Consider the following 25,263-nt stretch of genomic DNA (forward strand, 5'->3'; position numbering starts at 1 on the left):
TTAGAATATTATGTATATGTATAGTTAGTTGATGATGAGTGTTATGAAAAAATAATAGTAACAAAGCAGGGAAAGGGGGTAAACATTTCCAAAGGGCCAAGGAAGGACAAATGCAGTTTTACATAGCTTTTTCCATGAAAGATGAGCTGAAAAAGTGACATTGTGCAAAAATTTTAGGAGACCAGTACGGTGGGACAGCTACATGGCAGATGCAAAATCTCTGAGGTGGGGTATTTGTCACATTCAGGAAAGAGCATTGAAGGCGGAGGTGTCTCAAGTGGAATGATCAAATATTTAGAGTGTTTAAATAAATACCCTACGGGTCATGTGGAGAATTTTTAGTCACATATGACGTTGTACTATCATATATGTGTCTGCTGCCTCCTCTTTGGACTCTGAGTTCTGCAAAAGCATAGTTGAGTGGTATTCATTTTTGTACCACCAGAGTATGATAACAGTGTCTGTTATGTTGAAGGCATCTTGCTGGCTTGAAGTATGACTTGGGTCATGAAAAGTCCAAATCTCAATGTGCAGTGGCACAAATAGCTAGAGACACCATCCCTAGAGATTCAGCCTTCATAAATGAGAACACTGTGCTAGTTTACTGTGTCTTCTCTAACAACTTAGCACAAATTGGGTGGCTTAAAGCCACTGAAATTTATTCCCTAACAATTTTAGAGACTAGCAGTCTGAAATTAAGGTGTTAGCTGTGTGCACTCCCTCTGAAGTCTCTAGTGATGAAGCCACTCCTTGCTTCTTGCAGCTTCTTGCTTGACATGTGGCCACATCCCTCCAGTCTCTGCCTCGGAGGACACATTGAGTCTTCTCTGTGTGTGTGTGTTCCAAACTCCCTCTGCCTATCTATTATAAGAATATTTATTAGAACCACCTGGGTGGCTCAGTCAGTTAAGCTTCTGAGTCTTGGTTTTGGCTCAGGCCATGATCTCATGGGTCCTGAGATGGAGCCCTGAGTTGGGCCCCGCGCTCAGCGGGGAGTCTACTTGAAGATTCTCTCCTCCTGCCCTACTCCCACTCATTCTCTCTCTCTTTCAAATAAATAAATAAATCTTTAAAAAAAGGATATTTATGGGCTCCTGAGTGGCTCAGCCGGTTAAGTGTCTGCCGTCTGCCTTCGGCTCAGGTCATGATCCCAGGGTCCTGGGATTGAGTCCTGCACTGGGCTCCCTGCTCAGTGGGGAGTCTGCTTCTCCCTCTGCCCCTCCCCACACTCGTGCTCAGTCTCGCTATCTCTCTCTGTCTCTCCCTTTCACTCACTCTCACAAAAAATAAATAAATCTTTAAAAAAAAGGATATTTGTGATTGCATTTAGAGACCATCTGGATGATCCAAGATAAACTCCTCCTTCGAAGATCTTTAAACACATCTTTTGAAATATAAGCTAATTTTCACTTTTTTGCCATGTCAAGTAATAATCACAGGTCCTGGAGATTAAGATGTAGTCATACCTTTTGGGGGTCTGTAATTTAACCCACTCCAAGCACAATAACAGAAGTCTCTAGATATGTGTTTCCAAATTAAAGTAGGGATCTATTTTGATTGTGCCACTGGCCCCATTGTAGGGATCTATTTTGAAAGAATGTCCTCCTGTGGCGTAGGACGTGGGAAGGGATGGACATGAGAGTAGGGCACTGGTCAACTTCACTGGAGTAGAGAAAGCCTTCATTCTCAGATGAGTAATAGAAGTTTTGTCATGTAGTCTGTGCAAACTAATAAATGTTATGATTGGAAGCCAGTAGAAATGCAGTCATGCCCATTGCTACAATATATACTCCAAAATCTCAGCAGCCTGATGCACTATGAATTTTGTTACTTACTTACCTCGTGATCTAGGATGTGCAGCTGAGGGAGATGGTGCTCTCTCCATTCTGTTATTTAGGAACTCAGTCTGAGAGATGCTCTGCCACCTTCAAACATGATGCCCAAGCTCACCATGGCTTTCAACAGCCAGCTTGTCAATGGAAGGCAGTTAGAGAAGTTCTTATAATTTTCAGTGGCTTATCTTGAAAAAAAGAACATTTCTGAGACAGAATGCTCTCTCAAAAATTACAGTCATCGTTTTTCTTCTATGATTGTTCATTATTGTTCAAATAAAGTGTTCCCATGTGTGGGGCAGGGGTGGGAGAAAATGGCTTCCACTCAAGTTCTGATTTTGGTTGGTCCAGTGTTTTGCAGTTTAATTTTTTTAATGAGCACTATAATAAAGTTATAATGACATTTGTTTTAATTATATTTGAATGACATTACATAATACTGCCTTGTTTTAATTTCATTGTTATACCTTCAAAACAAAAAAGAACTTCACTGCTAATGAGAATTGTCTTACCACATTTGAAAATGAATGGTAATATTATGTTTTATATGAAATCTCTGAAAAATGGATTTTTAATTTTTGTACACAGTCATTCTTCAAGAATGAAGATTTTTTACATCATTATACTTGTTGGTACTTTTAATTATACTAATTTTGGACAAAATTAAATTTGACCTTTATAGCACTACCATCAATTTCATAACATTTCCAATCAATTTAATTTTCAATGTAAAGATGTCAAGACAATGATTTCAAGTTTATAGCAAATTGACTGGGATACTGTTATATATTTCATTGTGCCTTAATCAACTTAAAGTTAAGAATCAAATAAGGTCAGGATAACTCTGTGTTTACTTCAGTTTACAGTAAGGCCATCAAGAGATTCTGATCTTCTCTCTTTCCCAAATCTGTGTACTGTGAAAAATTATCAAATAAAAGGGATGGTCCTGGGATTATGACCACGACATAGAGATGCATGAAGAATTTTTCCGTTTTTGAAATACAAAGTATTTTTGCTGACTATCTTAATAACAATTCATTACCATATCATTAAATCAATTAACTAATATTAATAATTAAATTAACCAATATGTGTATTATTATAGAAAATAAGCTATTTCATCTTTTATGATTTCCAAGAATATATTTTCCAAGAAGAGAAAAAAGTTATTGCCTTACCTCACATAAAATGTGATTATTTGATATTTCATTCATCTTAATTTTTTTTAAAGATTCTATTTATTTATTTATTTGACAGAGAGAAAGACAGTTCCTTCTCTCGAAGGAACACAAGCAGGAGGAGTGGGAGAGGGAGAAGCAGGCTTCCCGCCAAGCAGATATCCTGATGTGGGGCTCGATCCCAGGACCCTGGGATCATGACCTGAGCCGAAGGTAGACACTTAATGACTGAGCCACCCAGGCGCCCTCATCTTAAATTTTTTTTATGCCAATTCAAATGAACATAATACAAGTATTCCAGTAGAAGTGGAAAAAGGGGCTAGCAGCATGAACCCTAAAAAGGGTTTTGTCAGGGGCAGAAATATGAAGACTGGGAATAATTATATATTATCATTAAATGAAATTATGTAGAAAGAGAATTCAGACATTTTGGAGTACAATTTTTAGTGAACTTCCAGGGAATATCCTTTTTTTGAGTCTATTGACATGCCTGAGAGTCAGGGTGGTTTTGTGTCCCTGAAAAGCCAGAAACTAATATAATTTTTGGGATAGAGAGCCAGAAATCTAATCAGCTTCCAATCAATTATTTTATTTTTTTAGCATTATTAAGCTCAAAATATGTAGTAAATTTAGATCTTCCTCAATTTACTACAGGGTTATGTGGTGACAAACCCACTGTAAGTTGGAAAATATCATGAGTCAAAAGTGAGTTTAATACTTTTTTAAAAATTTTTTATTGTTATGTTAATCACCATACATTACATCATTAGTTTTTGATGCAGTGTTCCATGATTCGTTGTTTGTGCATAACACCCAGTGCTCCGTTCAGTGTGTGCCCTCTTTAATACCCATCACCAGGTTAACCCATCCCCCCACCCCCTCCCCTCTAGAACCCTCAGTTTGTTTTTCAGAGTCCATCATCTCTCATGGTTCATCTCCCCCTCCGCCTTACTCCCCTTCATTCTTCCCCTCCTGCTATCTTCTTCTTCTTTTTTTCTTACCATATATTGAATTATTTGTTTCAGAGGTACAAATCTGTGATTCAGTAGTCTTGCACAATTCACAGCGCTCACCATAACACGAGTTTAATACTTGTAACCTACATAACAACTTAGCTTAGTCTAGCCTGCCATAAATATGCTCAAACACTTACATTAGCCTACAGTTGGGCAAAACCACCTAACAAAGCCCCTTTAATATTAAAGTCTGAGTATATCATGTAATTTATTAAATACTGTACTGAAAGTGAAAAACTGAATGATTGTATGAGTACAGAATGATTACAAGCGTATCAGTTGTTTATCCTCATGATCCTGTGGCTGACAAGGAGCCGGGGCTCCCTGCCATTGTTCCACATCCTGAGGGAGTATCATAGGGGATATTGCTATCCCAGGAAAAAGATCAAAATTCAAAATTTGAAGTATGGTTTCTACTGAATGTGTATTGCTTTTGCAACATTGTAAAGTTGGAAAGTTGTAAGTTGAATACAAGTTAGGGACATCTCTACTACATTAAGAACTGGGGCTAGAAAGACTAAATATCTAGTTGAAAACATCAAAGTATATTGGGAGAGATAGGAAACATATTCCAAGATTCATATACACATTGCAGAAAGAAACATGAGTAGAATGTTATGAAAGAATAGAAGAGAGGCTTTCCAGAGGAGATTTCATTTAAATTGAGTAGGTCACACAGTGATCTGGAAGAGTGAAAAAAATATTACTCTCTTCAGTCTTCTTGAATAAATTAAAGGATATTCAAAGACTGAAATTTTGTTGTAATGATTTGGATTTCAACTCTCACATGAAATCTACTTTTGAAGTCAATGAGCAATAATTACAAGGCAGCTACATGTCAGGAACTGTGCTTGGAGTTCATCTCAAGTAGTCTTTGGGGTTAGTTAATCAGAGAGACCGATGAAATTATAACTTCTTCATAACATAGTATGTTATCTGTGGCTATGTAATGTGAAATTAATGAAAAAGGAGGCCATTAGACTGAGGTGGGTCTAACGCTGTGGTAGCCTTTGTAAGCAAACCAAAACCCAACCCTGTAAATGCCTCAAGGTTACAAAGTTGAAACCCAAGGACAACCAGTTACTAATAGCCAGCTAGATTTTAAGCTTTAGCCAATCAAATAATTTCCTCACATTTCCACATTTTGTCTTTATGTATAAATGTCTCCCCTGGCTTCAGTCTGTGGAGCAGTCCTAACCACTTCCAGTTTTGCACTTGCCAATTTGAATTGATTTTTGCTCAAATAAAATCGTAAAATTTTAATATGCCTCAGTTTATCTTTAGCAGTAACAAATTGCCACACATATAGTAGCTCAAGTGATGTATACTACTACATCTGTATGTACAAGCTGTTACTGTTTCTCTAGTTGGAAATCTGGAAACTGCTTATCTGGGTTTTCTGCTTCAGGGTCTCACCAGGCTATATTCCAGGTGTTGGCTAAGTTTGCAGTATCATCAGAGGCTCCATTAGGGAAAGATCAACTTCCAAGAGTCCTCAGGCTGTGGCAGAATTTGTTTCTTTTGGTCATAGGACTGAGGGTTTCAGTTTTTTACTTCTGACAGCCCTGAGCTTCTAGAGGACGCATGGAATTCCTTCTCAAGTGGGTTACTCCAACATGGCCATTTACCCCATGGCATACTTCTTGAAAGGTAATAATGGAGATAAAGTAAATCTGCCAGCAAGACAGAATCTTGTACATAAAACATGATTATGGGAGTGACCTTCCATCACCTTTGCTGTATTCCATTGATTAGAGGCAGCTCACAAGTTGCACCACACTTGGAGAGGGTTACACAGAGGCGTGAATACCAGGAGGTAGGAGTCACAGGGACCACCTGTATGTATTGTATCTTAGAATTTGGAAAGTTCTGTAGGCACTTTGCTCAGCCTAAGCATTTAGAAGGTTTTCCTAGAAGAAATGAAAGTTCTATGGATGATGTTCAGGAAAAAAAAATTAGCAAACAAACGAAGGCAGGAAGGGCATTCCTGGCAGAGAAAAATAACTGGAGCAAAAATACTGATGGGCAGACAAGAACGTGTCAGGAAGGTCCAAGTGAATGGTGAGACATGGCTTAGGAGGAAGCTAGGGATCAGGTAATGCAGAGCCAGAGATGCTGTGCTGCAAGGAGGGGAGAAAAACTCTGACCAAAGTATGAGAAGTGATTGGTTTGTAAAAACTCAAGTCAGTAAGATCACTTAGGAAGAGAGTTCAGTGATCCTGTCAGAGGTAATGGCCTGAATTAGGACCAGGACAGTGGAAATGAAGGAAAACAAAGAGATTGGCAAACCTGTAGGGAATGATATCAGGAAATCAAAGTGTGTTGATAGTTACATTCAGAATTCAGGGAAAATGAGGTGTCTGACTTCCTTTTAGTTTTCTGCCTTGTATATAGGATAAATTATAGAGCCAGCCTTAGACAAGGAATGCTGTTTTTTTTTTTAATTTTAATATATTTTCTTTTTGCCAATTTAAGTTACATATCTTTGTTTTAGGATTGTCTTCTGTGATTAGGGTTGGGAAAAATCCCTTTGGTAACCACCTGTTTGGAGCTACAATTGTCTACCCAGAAGACATATTTTTTAAAAATTAATGTGGAAAAGACATCTTGCTTTTCTTTGCATTGATACAGGTAACTAAAGGGGGAAAATTCTGGGCTGCTTTTACTTAAAAGGAAGTATTTCCTATCAAGATGTGACCATAATAGTTAGATGAACAGCAGTATAAAATACTTTGACATAGCTCTCATGTAATACGCTTCCAATGTTTATGCAGCCAAAGATGTTTTAACATTCACTTTAAAAAGTTTTAATTATGAAGCATCTGAAATTTTACAAAGATAACATCACTGACTCACATGGGCCATAACTAAGATTAAACAGATGTTCACATTATGCTTTATTTACTTCACATCATTCCCTTATTGAAAGAAATAAAGCATTATCCTCATCTCAACACCCTCATCCTTCTTTCAGTGCTTGCTCCCAGAGTTAACTTTTACTTAGAAAAAAGTTGCATATCATAGCTAATTTTTACGTATTTTATTGAATATTTATTTCAAAAACCACAAATATTAAATATTCTCTTTTAAAATAATAAATAGTATGATGACATATTTGTCATTTTGTAATGTGATTTTCTCACCTAACATTGTGGAATGTTTTTTTTTTTAATTTTTATTTTATTTGTTTTTTTTTTTTAATTCCATGTTTTTAAGTTTCTGTTTGGTTGTGGGTCATTAGGTGATGTCCAAAACTTGATGTGAGGAGGTAAATTTTTTGAGTCCTTGAATATCCACCATAACATTTGATTATTTTTGTCAGATATAGGATTCTAGGTTGAGGGTAATTTACTCTCAGAACATTAAAATCATCACTCTCATTGCTTCATGAGAAGCCTGAGGCCAGCCTCATTCTGATTCCTTTGCAGATGACTTATTTTTTTATTTTATAAAAATAAACATATAGGGCGCCTGGGTGGCTCAGTTGGTTAAGCGACTGCCTTCGACTCAGGTCATGATCCTGGAGTCCCGGGATCAAGTCCCACATCGGGCTCCCTGCTCAGCAGGGAGTCTGCTTCTCCCTCTGACCCTCTTCCCTCTCGTGCTCTCTATCTCTCATTCTCTCTTTCTCAAATAAATAAAAAAAATAAAAAATCTAAAAAGATAAACATATAATGTATACATGTATATATAAAATAAGCTTATATATATATGTATATATGTGTATATAAAAATTTCCATCTTGTTTTATGTAGATTCTGACTCAGAATGCTATCATGTGTGTCCTGCACATTCATTTAGTCATTTGCTACTAAAATCATTAGCCACAGAAAAGGTAAAATTTTTATACTATCTTTCTAAGAAGTCTTTGTACATGTCTCCTGTGTACATGTGTTAGAATTTTTGGAGTTTAAATTCCTTGTTATAGAATATCTAGATTGTAGGACATGCATATCTTCCACTTGTCTAGAAATTCATAACACTTTACCTAAGCTTCATGAATATAAATGAGTTCCCATCTCCCACATCTTCACCAATGCTTGTTATTATCAGACTTATAAAAGTTTTATCATCTTATGAATATGAAATAGCATCTCATTATTATTACCGTTTCATTTTTACCTGATGATTCATGAGACCAACATCCTGTAATGTATTTCTTGACCTTTTGATTTCTTACTCTTGAGAATCTCATGGTTTGTATTTTTTAGATTTATTTTAGTTGAGATGTGTGATTTTTTCTTTCTGATTTGCAAGTTATTTATTTATTTATTTATTTATTTATTTATTTATTTATTCATTTTGCAAGCTATTGTTATTTTCTGGACACTAACCCTTTGTTGTCTATAGGCTTTACAGTTTCTCCTTTTTGTGTCTTTTGCTTTCAATTTGTTTATGACGTCTTTTTTCTCTCTTAAGAATTCCCTCCATTGAGATTGTTAAAATATCCCCCCATATTTCCTTCTGTAGGTTTAGTTTTGCTTTCACCTATGTGTCACTGTTTATTCTGTTGAATGTTAGGGAGCCATGTAAATTTTCTTTGATCATAAGGGGTAGCCATCTCTTTCAGCACAATTCATGGAATAATGCAGACTTTTCCACTGAAACAGGAAGAGGATCTAGTATTTTCTTTCTGTTCCATTAAGCAAACGCCATGCTTTTCAAAAGAATTGTAAGTTCAAAACAAGGTATTCTATCTGATAAGCTGTTTCCTTTAAAGTTGTTCTATTATTTGAGATTGTCTTTGCTGTTGTTGGCTATTTACTTCACATTTAAATAAAGGAACCAGCTTACTACGTTTTAAGGATAACATTTGTGGAGTTAGGTTGGAACTGTTTGGATTTTATGGAGAATATACCATATCTTTTCTTATGTTTTCCAGTATTATTTTACAATTATTGGTATGTTTTGCATATGTCATAATTAGAGTAAATATTTTGGTAGCATACATGATTCCTCTCTTCTCTCATGCTTTACACATACTGTACCAAAGTTTTCCCTATTCCATTAGGCTGTGCATAACTACCCCATCACCTTTCTCTTCTCTTTCTTACCACTTCCTCTTAACCTTTAGATCATTCTGCTCCAGCAGAATGGTCTTCTTGCTAAGAGAAGGTGAAAATCATATTCCTCTTTAAGGGATTTTAAATTTTGTGATCCACTTTGCTTGGAATGCCACTCCTTCTCCCTAGCTGATCGTTCCATAGTTGTGTCTCTCACGTCACTCAGGTTTCAGCCTGACTGCCACTGTTATATGTAGGTCTTTCTTCATATTTCTTTGGTACTTCTGTAAATGAAGACACCTTCCCTCATCCTCTAAAGATTCATTTCATGTTTCTCTTAATTTCAGAGTAATTACCACTCATTGACTCCTTTTAGGACACGATAACATTCCCAATATCTAGAACAATGTCTGACTGAGTAGCAACTCAATAAATGTTAGTGGAATAACTGCAAGAATAAGGGCATCTACTCTTAGGTATAATAAAATTGTTATTTTTGACTAAATTTTCTCTCAAATTATGTTTCATAATTGTTCTTAGAGAATGAAAACACAATCAATGTCTGAAAAATAATAAATCTTTAATAAATATTTAGTCTACACCAGGTGGTGTTCTAAGTAATTTATATTATGAACTCATTGAATCCTCACAACTCTAAATACAGATACCAGGGTAGGCAGACAGTCTCTCTTCTGCTGTCCTACCCGCTGTTCCCTTGTGGTGTAGTCAATAAACTTCTATCTCCTTTAAATGTGTGTATATATCTATATATACACACACCAGTATTATTTTTTTTTCAAGTGAGGAACTAAAAAAGGAATTTGTTTATTGAGGGCAAGAGGGTGCAAGCAATATAAAAATCAAAAGCTTATCTGACTTTTCTTTCTCTGCTTCTCAAATGGGGGTTGGATTTTATTTGTACATTTTCTGAGGGTCCCCATCTGCTCATGGAATCCTTTATACAGGGGGAAGCTGTGGGACAGATTCCTAAAGAGACCCTTCAGGAAAACTCTCATTGGGTGGGTGGGAGTGTTGCTCCATGTTGCCTACTTCTTTCCCCTCTGCTTCATGTGTATTACAAAATAGTCATTGCATGCGATGGTGAGCCCAGCAATTAGCGAGAAGATGCTCTGGAAGCCCACTTTGCCGTCTTGGCACTGATCCAGGTCCTTCATTATTTTGTCCATGGCCAAAGGGTCTTTTTGATTTCCCAAAAATCCAGGGAGCTCCTTTTCCATGAGTACTCTCAGATCTTCCTTTGTTAAGTAGCCTTTATTCCCAGCAAACTTGTGAAACGTGAACATCATGGTTTCCACGGTGTGCTCCATTTGAGACGGCATTTTGGTGAGATCTGTTGAAACCTTGACCTGAGGCGCCGCGGGGACGATTTGCCCACCAGTATTATTATTACTTCCTCTTAACAGATGAAAACACTGAGGTCAGGGAGTTTTAAAAATGTGCTCTTGGTCATTTAACAGTGGAGTCACTTGAAATCAGTGAAATCACTGCATTCTGGCTCCAGAGCCTGCAGGCCACAAGCCAGAAAGAATGGTCTTAACAGTGATTGCTGGTTTTCAGTCTGAGAAATAAAATGAGGAAACAGCTGGAAAATTTTAAAATGAGAAGACTAGTAAGAATAAGTGAATGCTGGGGCACCTGGGCGGCTCAGTCAGTTAAGCATCTGCGTTCAGCTCAGGTCATGATCTCAAGATCCTGGGATCAAGTCCAATATTGGGCTCCCTGCTCAGCGGGGAGTCTGCCTCTCCTTCTCCATCTGCCCCTCCCCCAGCTTATGCTCTCTCTCTTGCAAAAATAACTAAATAAAATCATAAAGAGAATAAGTGAATGCATATTCATGTACTTATGTGTGACAGCTTTTCCATATCCCTTTAATGATCTCTTTCACATTTTTATAAAAGAGAAATAATATGAAAAATCCTATCTTTGAGAAAATACATCATTAATGTACTTTACAATTCATAGTCTCCTATTTTTATTACAAAAACTTTACTATCATGGGATACCTATTTGCCATTTTATTTTATACTTGAAATGGTAAACAATACTCTATGCATTAAGATTTCCTCTATGTATTTGGAGGTGCTTGCGGGGCTCAGTCAGTTAAGCATCGACTCTCGATTTGGGCCCAGGTCACAATCTCAGGGTCATGAGATTGAGCACTACATGGGGCTCCACGCTCAGCAGGGAGTCTGCTTGAGATTCTCTCTTTCCCACTCCTCCTCCCTCGACACCTCCACCTGCTCCTACGTGCGTGTGCACACATGCACTCTCACCCTCTCTCGCAAATACATAAATAAATCTTAAAAAAAATGATTTCCTCTGTGTATTTGATATCAATTTTTTCTTAAGGAGTATAGTAACTCTTATTGACTATATTCACTGGTTTCAACTCCAGAGATAATTACTTATGTTTCTCCATATATTAGCTGCATTAAATAATCTATAGTATCCAGACCTGTCATTTCTCTGTGACATCTTGTTTTCCTTGCAGGTCTTTAAAACCTTCTCTCATTGGGCCCAACTTGTCTGGCCATCTTTGTCCCCACTAATTCCCCACACCCATTTTTTTTTTTTTTTTGTATTCAACTCAGTCTACTTACTTTTCCAGAAACACAACTTACACGTTTTAACCTCTGTGAATATACTGAAGTCTTTTATCTCATTGGTATGGCTTTGCCATTCTTACTCCTTTGCAGCTATTTGAATTCTATTAGTCTTTAAAAACCCAATCATATTCTACATCTCTTCCATGAAAGCATGTCTCTTTACTCTATCTGGATAACAAAGTGATGGCACTAGGAAAACTAGACACTGGTATTGTAATAGCGCTGTAAGATGACAGATGGTAGCTACACTGGCAGCGAGCTCAGGGTGAAGTATAGACTTGTGGAATCACTCTGCTGTACACCTGAAACTAATGTAACATTGTGTGTCAACTATACTTCAGTAAAAAAAAAAAAAAGGAAAATGATGCTATCACATACAAGGGGTGCACACGGAAGGACCGGCATATATATCAGCAATATTTCAAACAGGTTCCTTTACTCTGTCACTGGTTACTCATATTACCTTACTCACATTCTGTGCTTTCTATGCACAGGCCTTTCTCTATATTTTCTAGTATCACTCATTGAATGAAATCACCAACAACAATGGCCAAAAATACAGAGTAAGAATGCTTTATTATAACAGGAAAATATTATCTTTTTGAATTAGTGCTTTCATTTTCTTTGGGTAAATACCCAGTAGTGGAATTACTAGATCATATGGTATATCTATTTTTAAATTTTTGAGCAATCTCTTTACTGTTTTCCATAATAGTTACACCAATATAGTGACAGATGGTGACCACACTTACCATAGTAAGCATTGAATAACGTATAGAATTGTCAAATCACTATGTTGTACACTTGAGACTAATATAACATTGTATGTCAACTATAGTTCTATTAAAAAAGATACAGGGAGAAATCTTTTATAGATAATTTTCTTTTTCCCAAGAGGTTGTCTGTGGTTGTTTACTGTAGTTTCAGATTTAGTCTTAACTTATATCTTTTACTTTCCTTTTTTTTTTTTAAGATTTTGTTTATTTATTTGACAGAGAGAGAGAGAGACAGTGAGAAAGGGAACACAAGCAGGGGGAGTGGGAGAGGGAGAAGCAGGCTTCCTGCCAAGCAGGGAGCCCGATACAGGACTCGATCCAGGGATTCCAGGATCACGACCTGAGCTGAAGGCAGATGCTTAACAACTGAGCCACCTAGGTGCCTTATCTTTTACTTTCAGTTGAGTCTTCTCCATTTGCTTCCTTGAAGGGGGCAATATATTGCTGTTTTTGCTGATTCTCCCTGTTCCCCCCCTCCCTCCCACTCACACATCCGAGGCCCCTAAATCCAACTGCGTGGGTGAGGTGCTCTTTCTTTCACAAAATAGTTCTGTCTCAGTTTAGCATTTGGTCATCTTCTGCCTGTTTCTTGTACTAAACTGCAAGCCAATATCTTTCCTCTAGAATCATGGTATTCAGAGGCAGTGTGTATAATATGATGGAAGCAGATGATCTGAGTTTTGTGGTCATGTGATTTTAGCCTCATATCTCTTATCTATAACTAATGTATACCTTACATAGATATGGACTGATATGTGCTCCCAATGAAGTAAGTACATAAAAGCACTTTATGAAATATGAAAAATTAAAATGTTAACTGATTTGAAATATTAGCCTGTCTTCTTTAGAAAAGTCTGTAGAAGACCCATGAGAGACTATGGACTCTGAGAAACAAACTGAGGGTTCTAGAAGGGGTGGGGTGGGGGGATGGGTTAGCCTGGTGATGGGTATTAAAGAGGGCAGTTATTGACTGGGGCACTGGGTGTTATACACAAACAATGAATCATGGAACACTACATCAAAAACTAATGATGTGATGTATGGTGACTAACATAACATAATAAAATTAAAAAAAAAGTCTGTAGCACAAACTTCCCTGGTTTTCATTCTTTTCATTTATATATAATTTTATGCATATCTTTGACATATAGTATATATGGATTAGATCCTTCTTGCACCAAAAAAGAGAGAAGTGTAATAAATATGCAATTAGATGCAAAACTGTGCCTGATGCCAGCCTTTGATTTGGTTTAGGGAAGTTTTTTCCTCAGTGCTTATCAATATCTTTTGGTGATGTTTTTGCATGTGTCTTTAGTGGAAAAGTCTCTTGAGAAGTTCACATCAAGTGGCCTGCCAGCCCTTATATCTTTCCACAATCCCTCAGCAATGCCATTTTGCCTGAATTGCTAGTAGATTGCATTCACAAAGAATTTCCTCCATCCTGCCTGCAGGTGGTTATTAAACTACACCTTGCCATTTGCCAGTGGCTGGACATCCTGCCAACTTTCATTCTTAATGTAGGTCTAGCCCAGCAGAGTTTTATTGAACATCCTTGATTGCATTCATGCAGGAATGTATTCCATAATGTTCTTGTTGACAGTCTTTCTCAGGATTTACTGACACTTTGGATTTATAGAGAAAGTTGTAGATACACCATATGATAATCACTTTCCTGTTTACTGGTATTGTAGTGCTGATTTTTAAATACTTAAAAATTTTCAACTGTTGATGACTGAAATTCCAATTGTATAGATTAGTGTTAGAATAAAAGATTATATCCATCATTGTCTTATGTGAAAAAAAAATTGCCCCAGATATACTGATATTTTGTTTGAGGTTCCTCAAATTTGAATCTCAACTGGACATTTTAAAATATTGGAAAGGAGGGGGACAATGAGGAGAATTATGCTTTATTCATTCCTAGTTACCTTTCCCACTGTGTACAACATATTGTAGCTACCATCTGTTCAGTATTAAGAGTAAGGATACCCATTAGGGATGAAGCTGAAAAAATATACAGTGAATAAAAATCAAGATATCCAATTCACATTTTATGTTGTTAATGAAATTTATTTCCAAAAAACATCATTTTAGAAAAATCTAATTATATTGTTATTCTAAACATTATCAGCTTTATTGTTATTAAATGAGAAATCATAACTGACAGAACCTTCTTTTTAATCAAATGCTTTTGTTACGGAATATCTTGTTGCAATTCATGAGAATTATTTGTATAAATTGTCTGTTCATAATATATTATAAAGCCTTGTTTTTCATGCAATAGATTTGTTGCAGAAAAACACAACACAGTTGTGTTCATGGAGGATACTTCAACACAGTTAAAGATGATTTTGTTTGGGTGACTTTAAATAATAATCAGGAAAACTATGGCTGTTTGTGTGAAAACTACATCTGCTTTCCTAAATATATAAATTGTATAGATAAACACTAATATAGTATCCTTTATGGCATTTATTTTCTATGTGTTCTAGTGACTACTGTTTTGTCAAGATTTACCACAACAATTTTGGAATTGCAATATGCAACATGGCACATGTCTGTTTTATGTAGTTACCCGGTGAATTGTGTTGGTGGAAACTGGGTGTTATAAAAAAACAAAAACAAAAACATAAAAACGAAAAAAACACACACAAGAGAGAGAGGGATTATTGACTCTGTTCATTACCAACTGTGAACAGCTGCACGGGGAAGCTGAAAGCCTGTAGGCCTGCTGAGCACCTCTCTGAGACTAAAGCCATTTGAAGCCAGGTTGGAAGCTGCAGGTGGCTGAGGTGTCTTGTCTAGACAGCGGGGATCTCTGCACAGCTCTTCAAGGAATGGGCACAGCACTTTATAGAGAGAAAGTCCTTCCAGAGTTCTAGGCACAGTTTCTTAGGCATTTCTTTTATGTATGAACACTACATCAAAAACTAATGATGTAATGTATGGTGATTAACATCACATAATACGAAAAAAAATTAAAAATGAGTAAAGAGAAATAAAACAAAAGTAAATAATAGGATGTTTAGAGAATGGAGTAGAATGCTATACACATCTAAGTTTCGAGGACTTTAAGAAAACATGGTGACATTCCCCAACCCCCCATTTTATAGGTAAATACACAGATGTCCAGAGTAGGTGAATAAACTGCATCAGGTCGCACAGTTAGATTATAAGAGATCTGTACTTTGTATCCAAATTTCCAGTGTCCATATTCAATACCTTTTCCAGGTGTATTATTAAATCCTTGTTACTCAAGATGTGGTCGGCAGACCAGTGGCATCGGTATCATCTGTCAGTTTTCTAGAAATGTGGAAACTCAAAGCCTCCTTCATAGAATTAGAACTAGCATTTTAGCAAGATTCTCCATGTGATGTTTATGTTGTATTAAATCATTAAGGATATGTTTATGTGTGATAAAGGTGGAAAATTGTGTGATATGTACAGTGGAAAATACTCCTTAGATCTTCCACCCATTATAAGATTAATCCTATTTTATTGTTAAAGATATTCATCTGTTTGATTTTAAAAGATCCCCTATTTTATTTTATTTTATATTATTTACGATTTTATTTATTTATTTGACAGAGAGAGCAAGAGAGCACAAACAGGAGGAACAGTAGACGGAGAAGGAAGAGCAGGCTCCCAGCTGAGCAGGGAGCCCAATGCGGCAGTCGATCCCAGGACCCCAGTATCATGACCTGAGCCAAAGGCAGAGGCTTAACCATCTGAGCCACCCAGGTGCCCCAAAAGATCCCCTATTTTAGTATAGTAATTTTAGCTTTTAGAAAAATAAAAATACAGTATTCCTGTTTTTCAGTAAGTATAATTGTAACTTTATAGAAAGGACCTATACTGCCACAACTTTTAGTTTCTGATCCCCAAAATAAACATGTATTAACAACACACTTTAATTACTAGCTTTAATATGAAAAATATAAACACATGTTTATTATTTCATTTCTGTTGTTTCTACTACTTTAAGAGGTAAAGATTGAAATTAGTTGTATCAGTAGGAAATAGTTAAAATAAAATTCATTGTTATTAACTCATTCAACAAATATTAATGGAGTGTATACAATATGTTAGGCATTGTACTAGATACTAAGTTTATCAGGGGTTAATTGAGACTATTTTATTTTACACAAGATTCTACAAAATGATATAATTTGCACTGTATATTAGCTTGTTTACTGACTTATAATAGTTCACAAATTTTTATAATTGGAAATGAAATGCAAAAATTACCTTGATTTTTTAAAGATACTCTGTCTCTAGTCAAAATTATTGGCCTGGGGTTGGTCCATACTAGCCATATGACCTATGAATATCAAATTTACTATTTTGTCTCTTCATCATGTTCCTTGACATAAAATTCATGATTTTAGAGACTTACAGTTTTTCCCAACAGTTACTCAAGATTAGGTAATCAATTATATCTGAAACATTCAGTTATATTCTTTCAGCCATATAATTTTGAAACACTACAAAGATTATTTACAATTATGTCATTTTAGTCTCTTTAAATTAGGTTTTTTCAAATTTTATAATTACCAGAAAGCTTTTTAAAATTCACATCCTTGGACTATGACTAGATTAAAAGTTGCTACGTCTTCATTGTTAAGTCTTCAGAATAGTCTGTACTTTGGCAGTCTTTTCAGTTTATTTCTGTATACAACTGACAGAGGAGACCCTTTGGGACAAACAGACTAGAACATTTCATATCAAGACATGATATAATTTCAGTTTCTTGAATACCTATTGGTGAAACAAGGTGGATGAAACTGAGACTACAGCATTATGGTCTGTGATTTTTCATTGAAATGCCTAAAACTTTATGTAACTATTAGAGGACATTGAGAAAGTAATTCTAAAATAAATTAGGAGAGTGAATGTGCATTTGCAGAAGAGTTAAGTCTAATGACAGATTTCTTTTTGAGTGAAACCAGGAAGGGGGTATGAGTAAGAAGACCCTGATTTTAGAGTTTCAATAACAAAATTTCTCATTTAGGAGCTCTTAGAGAAGACTATGCTACCAGTTTATGTAAATATATGGGTTTTTGTTTTTGTTTTTGTTTTTGCCTATTCTCAGTATCCAGTTACTCTTTCAGTCTGCCCAGTGGCAGCCATGCAAAACTGTGACCTTGAAATTTGACTTACTTACCCCTTGTTCTCTCCATCTAACATTTATTCCCTAAGAATGTTCATTGTATCCCAGTGCTCCCAAATCCTGGTGAACCCTCCTAATCCCAGCAGTAACATCTGGTCTCCAAATACTCTAGAGACATTTCTCTCATGTTTTTTCCTGCAAGGAATAGAAGCTTCATGTCTCTTTTCCTCAGCTTGCAAGATGCCAGCAGTAGATGGACTAAGGTGTTCGGGGAGTGATGTGGAAAGTGCTGGAGGACAGGTTCCAGGTTCCATTTATAACTCTGACTTTTAGTGTCAAAATCCTGGTAACACCAGAGTAAGAATAGATGCTTTGAAATACAGGGTGTTTTCAGTATTATTTTCTCTAATTAAAACATGTGAGCAGGTGTCTAGAGTTCATCCTGTGTAGCAATACAGCCAGGTCATATATTGGTAAGATAGGAGTAACAACAGAGAAAACCAAAGGGCTGCTCTACAACAGACTATAACAAGGTTATAAGATAGAACACACTGATTCTTTTATTTTGATGACATTTTATCTTGTGCATCAGTATTTTGGAGAGAAACGTAGGTAGAATCCTGAATCCATAAGATGTGTGAATCCATAAGAATCCATAAGATGTGTGGTCTACTGACTTAAAAATTCCTAGTCAAGTGTATAGAGATCAGTCTTGTTACTAACAGTTTTGCTGCTTTATTGTTTTGGTACATAAAAAGTAAGGATTTTTTCTACATTTTTTAGGAATTAAAAATGATAATGTTCATGCCAAATGTGGTCTTCATGTTGAAAACAAAGGCAAGAGTAAATGAAGGGATAATAATAATATAAAAATAAGATTTTCCATGGCTAATCTGCAGGAATTGTTCTAATTGTGGATAATCTGGCATTATTGCATAGAAAAATCAGACAAAATTTACTTATCTCCAGGTTCAAATACCAGTTCCTTAAATTAGTAAGGGGCTTACTTTTTGATGAACAAAGTGTTGTGTATACAAATAATGGCTCATGGTATTGGCATAATCAAATGTCCTTTTTCATTCAAAATCTGTCATTTAATAGAAGTTTGAAGACAAGCCAAGTACAATATAAATAGACCAAGTGGGTACAAAAACCTGTTCAGTGCTTGGAAAAGGTGTGGAACATCTGTTCAAAATAGAAAACACTGGTTCACTGACTTAATTGGAGGTGTCCCAGATGCTAAATTTTAGGATTTCTTTCTGCTTCAACAGTTGATCTGTTTTTCCTCTCAGGTTTTTGTAATTAAAAAATGCAAAATTTGTATGAACCTGACTTTTGTGAGGCCAAGAACATTTTTGTACGATGTGGATCATTTCCTTTTATGCCAAAAGAAAAAAATCTATAGTGTTTTTAATACAAATAGTCTCAAGAAAGTATTCTAAATATAGTAATAAATCACTTTGTGAAACATTCATTTATGCCTGTGAGCTAACAACACCATCTTTTCCATAAAAGGGCTGTTATGACCTGAACTTGTTAGAAACCAGAACAATTATATAAAAATGACAGAAAATATATTTTTTTAAGATTTTTTTTATCTTAAATAAAGAAAAAAATAGAGAGACAGCTAGAGATGGAACACAAGCAGGGGGAGTGGGAGAGGGAGAAGCAGGCTCCTGGCTGAGCAAGGAGCCTGATGTGAGGCTCAATCCCAGGATCTTGGGATCATGACCTGAGATGAAGACAGACGCTTAAAGACTGAGCCACCCAGGTGCCCCTAAAAATGACAGAAAATATTTTAACACTTATCATAGTAGAGCAAAACCAAAAACTATCAAAACAGGACATAATTGATTCAGTTGCAGACACAGTTTCCTGTGATCTTGTGTTTCTTCATTTTTGCACTTGAGAAGAAAGCACATTCCAATGATGAATAAAAAAATAAATATTGAGCTTCTATTTGCTGACACCACTGAGAAAAATAATAGAAGCCATCATGGTAACATCATGGAATAGATAGCACCCCAGGGCTAACAACAGATCTCTAGCAATGTCAGGTGAAACCTTCCAGTTGACCCTGCATGATCACATTTCACAATATAAGTACCTGATAAGAATATCAAACAATCAACAACGTCTAGACTTACTTTCTTAGCTATGAAGTGAAAAACTACACTTCAGATACTCCTGGGTGGAAGAATGTCCCCTTCTTCAGTATACTCAAAAAGTACTGAGAAGGGGACTGGGAAACCTTACCTCAAAAAGCATTTGGTGAATTATTAAAATTTAACTTAATTTCTGGGGTAAGAGTCTGACTTTAGAGAAAGCAATTCATTGTCGAAAATGAGTATAATAAAATGACATTGGATTTTTGTAAGAATCGCTATGGCTATTTTTGATAATATTTTAGAGTTAAATCTCAGAAATTTCTCATTCACCTATTGTTCCAATTCAGTAATTCTATATGACACAGCTTCTTATTCTTTAAAAATTTACTTAATTAATAAATGAAAAGGTATTAAGAAGGACCTGTTGATTCCATAAAACTATTAGTTTCTGGATAGTAATACAGCTTTGACTACACTGAATATAAATTAAGTTATAGAAATTTGCTTTGTGTGTATATGTTTACATAATAATTATTCATTTCCTTACATATCTAATCCCCTATTGTAAAAATTGGAGCTTTCTAGAAGCCCAAAAAATCTTGCTCTCTTACTTAATCTCATTATTAAGCAACAATATCTCTTTGAGTCTTTAAAAATAGATGCATTTTCATGGATAACTGACAGATTTTCTTCTAGGTACTTGTATTTTTCTTGCTGTTCTGCCATATGTCTACAAACCTGGTTATTATTTCCAGAAGAAAGATCACTTTTTTACATGGAAACTTCAAAAGGCATCAGTGATGTTGAGTAAAGGTTGTTTTTGGTTTTGCTTATTCATTTTAAGTTTTTGAAGCCTGCACATTTCCTTTCAATAACTAGTGAAGGTCCATGCATTAGAAATTTACCACTTTCTTGGTCTTTTTCCTTGCCTGCCTAGTCACTCCTCAGTCTCCAGTCCAAGGCAACATTGGATGTGAAATATCTCAGGTGTCTCTCAGCCACACCTCTGGCACCAGCTGCTGAATGCAGAATTTCTGTGGTCTCTGCCTCATTACTTGGGGCACTACACTTGATCCAGCTTTTCTACATAATTCACCTACTTGACATTTCCTTGCCTAGAATGTGTAATGTCCCCTTACCCATGAAATTATGGTAAATATTGCTTGCATGAGATGTCGAGGAAGCACCAGTTCAGATTTTTATCCAGTATGATATCATAAGGCTATTGCTTTGGAATTCACAGAAGAAATCCTCTATGTAGGTGTGAATTAAAAGCAATGTTGAATAAATACAGCCTACACATGCATTATAACTTAATTTCAGAAGTGAGAACTGAATTTGTGACTAAGCTGAAGATAAGACACACTCTTTCTCTTAAGACCAGTGCTCAGATTCAAGAACAGGGAAATGGAAGAGAAATGAAGAGCACCAATATTGTTATGCCCATCACAACGAAAGGAGGAGTGGCATTTCGTGTCTGGGAAAGCTAGTTATCATCCCTTATAATGAAAGTCATAATACCTTTGAAAATTCATGGCTTATGGATATGATGGCTGCAGATTAGCAACTAAAATGTGAATTGATAACATTTTTAATCATTTCACAAATTTATGCTCATAAAGAAAGTTGACTTATTTATAAAGGCAAATAAATGATTCTTACAGAAGCTTGTTATTTCACAGTTGTATGGGAAGGGGTATCTTAATTTGACATTGACCTCAATCTCCTAATCATACTCCCATGTTATTAACAATAAATATATAGGAAATCAAATAGAGTCTGCCAAATTTGATAATCTGGTAATTCAGCTGTAAACAATGAACTTTTCTTCCTTTGCTCTCATTCAGGAAGTCAGATATTTATAACTGAAAGGGTTAATTTTTCAATACAACCCCATAATTCCAGAACAAAAGAAGTTTTAGGATGGCTAGTTGACTTGCTTAATTCATAATCAAATGTATGAATAAATAGTAATCTGGTGTTATATTGCATTAACTATTATTGATTCTTGCTCTGATGATTTTGCCAAGTGCTAATCAATGTATTGATTTTTTGGATGAGCCATAAATAACTTTCTTTCCTGTAATAATAAAATGGTTCATTAAGGACATTTAGCTGCTATTCTTTTTTTTTAAGATTTTTTATTTTATTTTTTAACAGAGAGAGAGAGACAGCAAGAGAGGGAACACAGCAGGGGGAGTGGGAGAGGGAGAGGCAGGCTTCCCGCTGAGCAGGGAGCCCGATGTGGGACTCGATCCCAGAACCCTGGGATCATGACCTGAGCCGAAGGCAGACGCCTAATGACTGAGCCATCCAGGCGCCCCTAGCTGCTATTCTTATATATTAGAAGAGTACCATATCCACTTTTATTATTCTTTGCTTTATATACCAGTAAAATATGTGAATTCATAGTGATTTTGATTATCTAAGTATTATTCTGTTTATAGAATTGTTAGAATGCTACTGAATGAATCCTATGAAACATCAGCATAGCCTTTTTTCAGTCTCATTAATTCATTAGAATATGTTTTTTCTGTGTGTAAGGTCCAACGTCATGCAATCTGTGTTTAATTACTTCACTACTGAGTTATTGAGATGAAAGAGGAAAATGACTTGGATTACATCCTGTATACATTTAGACTTTTTAGTTTTTCTTTTTAGAAGAAAATTCTGTTTAATTATTGAAAACAAATATTTAATGGAAAACTTTTATTTATCAATATCTAAGCTAGGTTTGGCAGAGTACAGATAAGTAATTATTTTTTTAAAGATTTTATTTACTTATTTGACAGAGAGAGCAAGGGAGGGAACATAAGCAGGGGGAGTGGGAGAGGGAGAAGCAGGCTTCCCGCTGAGTGGCAAGCCCGATATGGGACTCGATCCCAGGACCCTGGGATCATGACCTGAGCCGAAGTTAGACACTTAACGACTGAGCCACCCAGGCGCCCCCAGATAAGTAATTATTAGATCCATGTCCTACCTACTAAGAATGTATAAATCTAAGGGGCACCTGGATGGCTCAGTAGGTTAAGCATCTGACTCTTGATTTTGGCTCAGGTCATGATCTCAGGGTCCAGCTCCCTCCTCAGAGCAGTGTCTGCTTGTCTCCTGCTCCCTCTGCCCCTCCCCCTGCTCATACACACACTCTCTCTCTCATAAGTAAATAAAACTTAAAAAAAAAGAATCTATAAATCTAAATGGGATGCAAATTTACATACATGAAGCAATAGAGAGATGTGAATGCCATATTTACTAGTAAAGGTGAATATGGGAGCATATCATACAGTTCTAGGTAGATATCCAGTAAGGAAGTTGTGAACTTTAGAGCCTCACAATCATATGTATGTGTCCTGGATTTGCTTTTTTTCCCTGTGTGGTCTCAAATAGGTCACTTTACTTGTCTAAAACACTGTTACAGTAGTAACAGTAATCAACAGATTTCATCTAACTTTTTTGTTTGTTATGAGAACAGATTTAAAAATTTCATGAAAAACATACTGTTAGTCACATACAGTGTGTTTGATAAGCATATCTCATTATTAATTATGAAAAAAACAGAAGAAACAGAAAAAATTGTGTCCTCAGGAAAGGCAAGGGAAAAGGATGAACATTTAAGGTAAATCTTAAAATTGCTGATAGTTAGAGGGAGGATATGGAGAGGGAATGTAATAAGAATGTTTCATCGAGAACGATATGCTGCCTCATCTCTGGATTCTCACATTACCACATGGTAGATACAGCAGCTGTTAAATGAATGACTAATAAAAACAAACGAATTAGGAAAATATTAGGAAGATAATTTGCCTGTATAATATAATCTTCAGAGGCAAAGCAGTATAGATACTAAAGAGCCTAGAAGCTCTATACAGGTAAAAGGAAAGTACAATCTGACAGGCCGAAAGAAAATACCAGACTAGAGAAGAAACCAGTCTAATAGCCATAGTGCAATAGCATTAAACCAAAGCATTTATGCCATACAAGAAAATTTATAATTACTTCATAAGAATATGATCTTGTAGAATATAATGGATTAAAACAAAAATAACCTAAAGAGGGGCGCCTGGCTGGCTCAGTTGTTTAAGTGTCTGCCTTTGGCTCAGGGCATGATCTCAAGGTCCTGGGTTCGAGTTCCACAATGGGCTCCTTGCTCAGTGGGGAGCCTGCTTCTCCCTCTGCCTGATGCTCCCCCTGCTAGTGCTTTCTCTCTCTCTCTCTTTCTAATAAATAAATAAAATATTTTTCAAAAATAACCTAAAGAATCAAGAAAATTGTCAGTAATTGATGAGAACAGAAAATTAAAAATTAAAAAAAATGGAGTCAATATCAGGAGTCAATAATCTATAGTCATTTCAAGATAAATGAGATCTATATTTACCTCACTGTAATAAGAGAATTAATAATAATCCCACACACACATATATATATATATGTAAACTAAGAAACAAATATGGGTTTGGCTAAAACAGACATGGGTGGTTACATGGAACTGGCAGGCATAGCAATCTATCTGTATCATGAATGAAGCTTGGCCCTTTGTTGAGAGTCATTGTAGAACTCTTGGCCAAACAGGTGCTACATTTTTTTCCCCACAAATACTATTTGATCATCCTGTCTGACAAATTTAGCATATGTGATACTAGAAAACCATTAACCTTGCAATTAAGCCAATTTCTCCAGACATTCTTCCCTTGAAATTCAGTACATTTCCCCCCTTTATGCTCAGTGAGTTTTAATTTTTATAAGATGCCAGACATAGAGGGGAAAAAAAAGTCCTTTTTGTATCTTTGACAGTAGGGGAGAAATTTAAAGCCAAGCAGCCTTTATATTTTCAATTTTTTGGGTGAATGCCAATTGTAGTCACCACAGTTTGAGTCTCCATGACAGCTTTGAGGAAGTTTTTTATACCATTGATCCTTCAGTTGGCCAGGCTACTTTGGTTGTAGCTTGGCAGGATTTCCTACCTTTGAGAAAAGAACCCAATTTAATAGCTTTCCCAGCTACTTCTATGACTCTTCACTCTCTAGAAAGAATTCATCACCATTCTTGCTTCAAACTGGAAGAACTTTTTTCATTGGAAACCATTCTAAGCAAAAGTCCACAAGGAAATGTGCATGGTTTTGTGAGTTCTTAAGAAAGTTGTGAAGGTTCTTTCACTTTTATATGGACAGTATTCAGTAAACATTTAAAAGGAAGGTGACATTTAAGCAGAGAAGAAAGGGAGAAGATAGGAAAACAGACATCTATTGAATAAAGTTAGAAAAAATAAATTAGTGTGGATTTAAACTTATGCTTTATCCCATATATAAGGCCTATATTTTAGTTTTTTTGTAGTTATTAACTCTCATGCTCAAGCTGTTCAGGGGATGTTCAAACTCTTTAGTATCATTTTATTTCTCAGCTTATGCGATAGCAATTTTAACACACATACAGCAGTACAGCACAAATTTTTAAATAATACAGAACTATAAAGACAGAAAATGAGAGAAGGAGCTATACTATATGCAGAATAGGAAGCTTGCTGCTGAATCTTGAATGACATGCTGTATACTGTATGATCATGATATTTTGTATTTTTCCATTTTTTTCATTAACTTAATAATCTTTATTTTACCT

At 35.8% G+C, this 25,263-nt stretch overlaps 2 protein-coding genes across 2 annotated transcripts in view; one reads left to right on the forward strand and one right to left on the reverse strand.

Moving 5' to 3' along the window:
* GALNTL6 (polypeptide N-acetylgalactosaminyltransferase like 6) overlaps positions 1-25,263 on the forward strand; it is a 1,216,700-nt gene that overhangs the window by 139,097 nt on the left and 1,052,340 nt on the right. The window lies entirely within an intron of this gene.
* On the reverse strand, positions 10,076-10,390 carry LOC113925706 (protein S100-A10-like). The gene has a single exon (XM_035726391.1). The coding sequence runs from the start codon at positions 10,367-10,369 to the stop codon at positions 10,076-10,078; it is 294 nt and encodes a 97-aa protein (XP_035582284.1). The 5' UTR covers positions 10,370-10,390.

Source organism: Zalophus californianus, chromosome 2, assembly GCF_009762305.2.
Source record: "Zalophus californianus isolate mZalCal1 chromosome 2, mZalCal1.pri.v2, whole genome shotgun sequence".
NCBI classification, from domain to species: Eukaryota; Metazoa; Chordata; class Mammalia; order Carnivora; family Otariidae; genus Zalophus; species Zalophus californianus.

Bases quoted from the DNA above. Each gene is read 5' to 3' on its own strand.
- LOC113925706 (XM_035726391.1), bottom strand. From the start codon at position 10,369: ATGCCGTCTCAAATGGAGCACACCGTGGAAACCATGATGTTCACGTTT.